The 4,866-nt window shown below is 56.2% G+C and overlaps 1 protein-coding gene across 1 annotated transcript in view; it reads left to right on the top strand.

Annotated features, from left to right (window-relative positions):
* Nucleotides 1–310: 310 nt before the first annotated feature.
* Nucleotides 311–4,866, top strand: part of ABCA13 (ATP binding cassette subfamily A member 13) — a 141,273-nt gene continuing 136,717 nt past the window's right edge. Inside the window, exon 1 of the mRNA XM_054726600.1 lies at nt 311–379. Within this exon, the coding sequence (XP_054582575.1) occupies nt 311–379 (69 nt within the window). The remainder of the gene's footprint in view (nt 380–4,866) is intronic.

Raw genomic sequence — 4,866 nt, forward strand, 5'->3', positions numbered from 1 at the left:
TTCCACCTCTTCTGGGAGGAGTGATCCCTCCAGGCAGCCCCAAGGAGGGGGCTCGGCCCAGTGTGCGCTCCCTCCCGAGAGGTGTCCCTGCCCGGGAAGGCGGGGGAAGGTGAGATTTCTCAACAGACGCACAGCAGGAGGGACATCCGATGCCAGCTGGGGGGGCAGTAATCCCGCTTGCATCACCCTCCTTTTCTGGCACTGACTAATGCTGACTAATGAGCTCTCGCCTGGGCTGGGCCCGCGGGTATAAACCGGGCTGCGGGCTCCCCGCCCAGAGGACGACGGAGCCTCCCGCCCAGACAGCGGCATGTGGCCGGCGGGGCGCCAGCTCGGAGCCCTGGTCTGGAAGAACTGGCTGGTCAGGTGCAGGCACCGGGTGAGTGAGGGCCGCCCGCTCCCGGGTCGGGTCCCCTGGGGGGGCCCTGGGGCCGGTGGGGCTGCCCCCTCCCTGCAGGGAACCAGGAGGCTCGGTCAGTGCGAGTGGGGACCTGCCCTCGGGGCCACAGTGGCTGAACCTGGGCCTCGGCATCTCGTCAGAAAAGGGTGGCGTGGAAGAACTCTAAAATTATAAAAAAAATTTAAAAAAGGCGGAATGTCAGCGTCGCCTATGGCTTTGCTTCTTGTAAACCCGAGCCCGTGAGGCCTCTGGCCGGAGGGACAGGTGGACTTTGGTCCATGGGCACTGCCTCTCCCCACAGAGCTCTAGGCTGCGTCCAGGTCCCGGGAGGGGCGCCAGGCGGGCGGGGGTACCCGCTCCTGCCGGATCGTGAGTGTGGACGCGCCTCCTTTGGGACGGAATCCAGGTGATGGGATCGCTCAGGCCGCACTTGTTTTTGCTATTCCTCACCAAGGATATTTCCCCTCCCGGATTTCTAGACGTGGAAGGGAGGGGGAGAGACAGAGAGAGACACATCGAGAGGTTGCCTCCCGCACCTGCCCCAACCAGGAGCCTGCAACTGAGGTACCCGCCCTTGACTGGGAATCAAACCCGAGACCCTCCGCGGGCCGACACTCTAACCATCCAGCCGCACCAGCCAGGGTGAAGCCCAGCATATAGCAGGTGCCGTGGTCGGCCTGGGTGCCGGCTCCATTCCCTGCCCGCCCATCAGGGACCCGTGCGTGGTCCGCACAGCCTTGCGTAGGCCGGCCTGAGGCCCCCCTGGTCCTACTGCGGTGACCGTGCCCTTCTCCTGGGCGGTTTCTCAGGAACGGATTTCCTGGAGCTGGTTTCTGGTGGCAGGTGAGGACACCTGTATCGGGGCAGGTCGATGCCCGTTGAGGGGCCCCCAGGAGCGTCCGCATGGCCGTGTCTGAGCAACCTCGTCAGCATTGGCAGGGTTTGCTGGGGGCGGGGGGCCCCGGCCCTACGTCTGCAGGAACGCGTAGCGTATCCCCTTGATATTCCAGTCTGACTGGACATCAGTCTGACGCGTTCTTTCTCGTTTGAACAATTTCCTGACAACAACAAAAAGAAAAAATGTCGTAAGAGAAAAAATAAAAAGCATATTTTTAAATTTAACAAATTAATAACAAGAAATAACATAAAAGAAACTATAAAATAATGCCTGCTGCTCAGAGTCCTCCTAGTTCTGCAGTCTTGGGGGTTTGATGTGGAAGAGAGAAGCTGACCACGGCGGCTGGCTCAGCCCCAGCCTGCCCGTCACAGCACCGAGCGGTGACTGTTCCCGGGCGCAGGGACCTCTCCCGTCTGCTCTGCGTCTGGCCTGTGACTGCCCTGGCCCCACCCCCGTCAGACGGGCTCAGATTCCTCCTCCCACAAACGAGACCCGGAGCCGGCCTTTGGGTTTGGTGAACGTCTGAGGACTTGGGCCAGTGCAGGGGCCGGAGCCGAGTTTAATGCAAGGACGTCTTGTCCTAAAAATGCGTGGTCCTCTTCCGACTGTGGGTCCGAGGGGCTGACAGAATAATAAAACACTGCTGGCCGAGTCTGACTAGGAACACACTGCTCACACCTCGTCCCTCTCCACACGAACCACTGGATTCCTGCTTTCAGGGCCACTTCCTCTTAGACACAGATGCAAATGATGGTACCTTCACCGGGCTTCTCCTAACCCCAGGCTTCTCCTTCCCCCCTAGGCTTCTCCTTCCCCCCTAGGCTTCTCCTAATCCTGGGCTTCTCCTTCCCCTGGGCTTCTCCTTCCCCTGGGCTTCTCCTTCCCCCCTAGGCTTCTCCTTCCCCTGGGCTTCTCCTTTCCCCCTAGGCTTCTCCTCCCCCCTAGGCTTCTCCTAACCCCAGGCTTCTCCTTCCCCTGGGCTTCTCCTAACCCCGGGCTTCTCCTTCCCCCCCTGGGCTTCTCCTTCCCCCCTAGGCTTCTCCTTCCCCTGGGCTTCTCCTTCCCCTGGGCTTCTCCTAACCCCGGGCTTCTCCTAACCCCGGGCTTCTCCTTCCCCCCTAGGCTTCTCCTTCCCCTGGGCTTCTCCTTCCCTCCTAGGCTTCTCCTAACCCCGGGCTTCTCCTTCCCCCCTAGGCTTCTCCTTCCCCCCTAGGCTTCTCCTTCCCCCCTAGGCTTCTCCTTCCCCCCAGGCTTCTCCTAACCCCGGGCTTCTCCTTCCCCCCAGGCTTCTCCTTCCCCCCAGGCTTCTCCTAACCCCGGGCTTCTCCTCCCCCCCTAGGCTTCTCCTAACCCCGGGCTTCTCCTAACCCCCTAGGCTTCTCCTAACCCCGGGCTTCTCCTAACCCCCTAGGCTTCTCCTTCCCCTGGGCTTCTTCCCTGGCTCCCAGGAAGCCCCAGAGGTTCTTGGCTCCACGCTGGGGGGCTCTCCACTCAGCACAAAGCCAAGTTCAAGCCACACCCCCTCCTGTTAGAGAACCCCAGGGAAGGCTTTGTATCTGCCTCCTGCCTCAGGGCCTGGTCCTCACAGCACGACTGGGAAGCCACTTGTTTTCTCTAAAATCCTCAGCCTGAGCTCCAAGGACCTCCCACCTCAGAACGTGTGTGTGTGTGTGTGTGTGTGTGTGTGTGTGTGTGTGTGTCTCCTTTTATAAAACAAACCCTCACATTTCTTTGAAGTTTTTGTCCACCCCTCGATTCAGGTGCTAAAAGCCTACCTTGATGTTAAAGAATAGTTTCCTTTGGAGGCAGTTAACACGTTGCTCACAGTTTCTGTATTTTCTGAAATTGCAGAAAATGACATATCCAGCCCCGGAAGTTAAGTAACTTATATATAAAAAAAATGGTTTAGCGTGGGAACCCCTTTCACGTTCCGTGTGGTTCAGGGTTCCGGTTCAGGGTTCGGGTTCTGGAGAAGGCCGCACACAAATGAAAAGAGACTAGAGCCGAAACTGGTTTGGCTCAGTGGATAGAGCGTCGGCCTGCGGACTGAAGGGTCCCAGGTTCGATTCCGGTCAAGGGCATGTACCTTGGTTGTGGGTACATCCCCAGTGGGGGGTGTGCAGGAGGCAGCTGATTGATGTGTCTCTCCCATTGATGTTTCTAACTCTCCTTCTCCCTTCCTCCCTGTAAAAAATAAATAAAATATATTTAAAAAAGAAAAAAAAAAAGAAAAGAGACTGGAAAAGTATTAGTTTGGGAATATTGGGGGCCAGGCGGGAGCCCACCTCCAGTGGGAGGACTACCCGCTGCTCTGGCCTGGCTATCCCTTTTATTGAGACTGTGGGATCACCCGTAGCCCTTGGGCAGGAAACGCCAATAACAGAAATCTACATGAGACAAACAGGTGGAGGCTGCTTCAGCCAACAGTGTCTCCACTCAGCAGTGAGCGAACTAGCTCTGACCTTTCAGAGCCATGAAGGTTGTTGACGGATCAGTTTCCGGCAGTGTAGGTCTTAGAGGTAAATTTTTGCTGGTTTTGTATCAGCACAAGTCATCAATTATTTGTTTTTGATTTGCTAGGAAGGTCCAAGGGTGTGAGCAGGAACCAGGGTCAGAGGTCAGGAGCCTGAGCTCTCCGATAGGCAGGTTGGGAAAAAGATGGAAGGGTGTTTGCTGACGAGATGCTATAGTTGTGTATGTTGTTGTTGTGTTTTTTTTTGAGCGAAAGCAAAGTTCCGTTACAGAAAAGCTCCCTGCTGCGGGAGGGACCCAAGCGGGCAGTAGTTGTGCATTTTTAAAAAACAGAACAGCTTCACATGAGGGAGAAACAGGAAGGCTAAGCAATGACAGAGTGGGGTTGGACGCGTTGGGGCAGGGTTAAAGGAATGATGACCTGTCAGTGGTTTTATACTGAAAAAGGTTAAAAATGAAGTCGCTGACATGGAATCTGGTGCGGAAAGGGGTGACTGAGGCTCGTTCACCAAAACCTTTCACGGGAGTCCTGGTAAGCCAACACATGGCTCTCCGCGGCCCGGCAAGGCCGTCGGCGGGCAGCCCCCTGCCCCCGTGGAGAGGGTATCAGTCAGCGCGGCGGTAACAAATACCAAGGCCGCCTTCAGCACATGCTTCTGTCTCAGTGCCGCGTGGAGGAGAGTTCAGTCCAGGTGGGGGGCTGGGTTCCTCCTGAGCCTCCGGTGAGTTCTCACGGTCTTCCCTGTGTGTGTCTGTGTCCTAATTGCTCCTTATTTTTGTTTCTGACACTCAGTTTTCCTCAACTATTTGGGGAAAACACAGTCTTTTTTTTAAATCCTCACCCAAGAGTATTTTTTCCATTTTTTTTTTTTTAAATAGGGAGAGTGGAGGGAGAGAAGCATTGATGTGAGAGAGACACATCGATTAGTTGCCTCCTGTTCACACCCCGACTGGGAACGGGGATTGAGCCCGCAACCAAGGTATGTGCCCTTGACTGGGAATTGAACCCGCAACCCAGCAGTCTGTGGGCCAGTGCTCTAACAACGGAGAAAACAGAATTCCTTTCATGTGAAAACAGATTGTTACAGCGGCAGAT

This window comes from Eptesicus fuscus, chromosome 14 (genome assembly GCF_027574615.1).
Source record: "Eptesicus fuscus isolate TK198812 chromosome 14, DD_ASM_mEF_20220401, whole genome shotgun sequence".
Taxonomy (NCBI): Eukaryota; Metazoa; Chordata; class Mammalia; order Chiroptera; family Vespertilionidae; genus Eptesicus; species Eptesicus fuscus.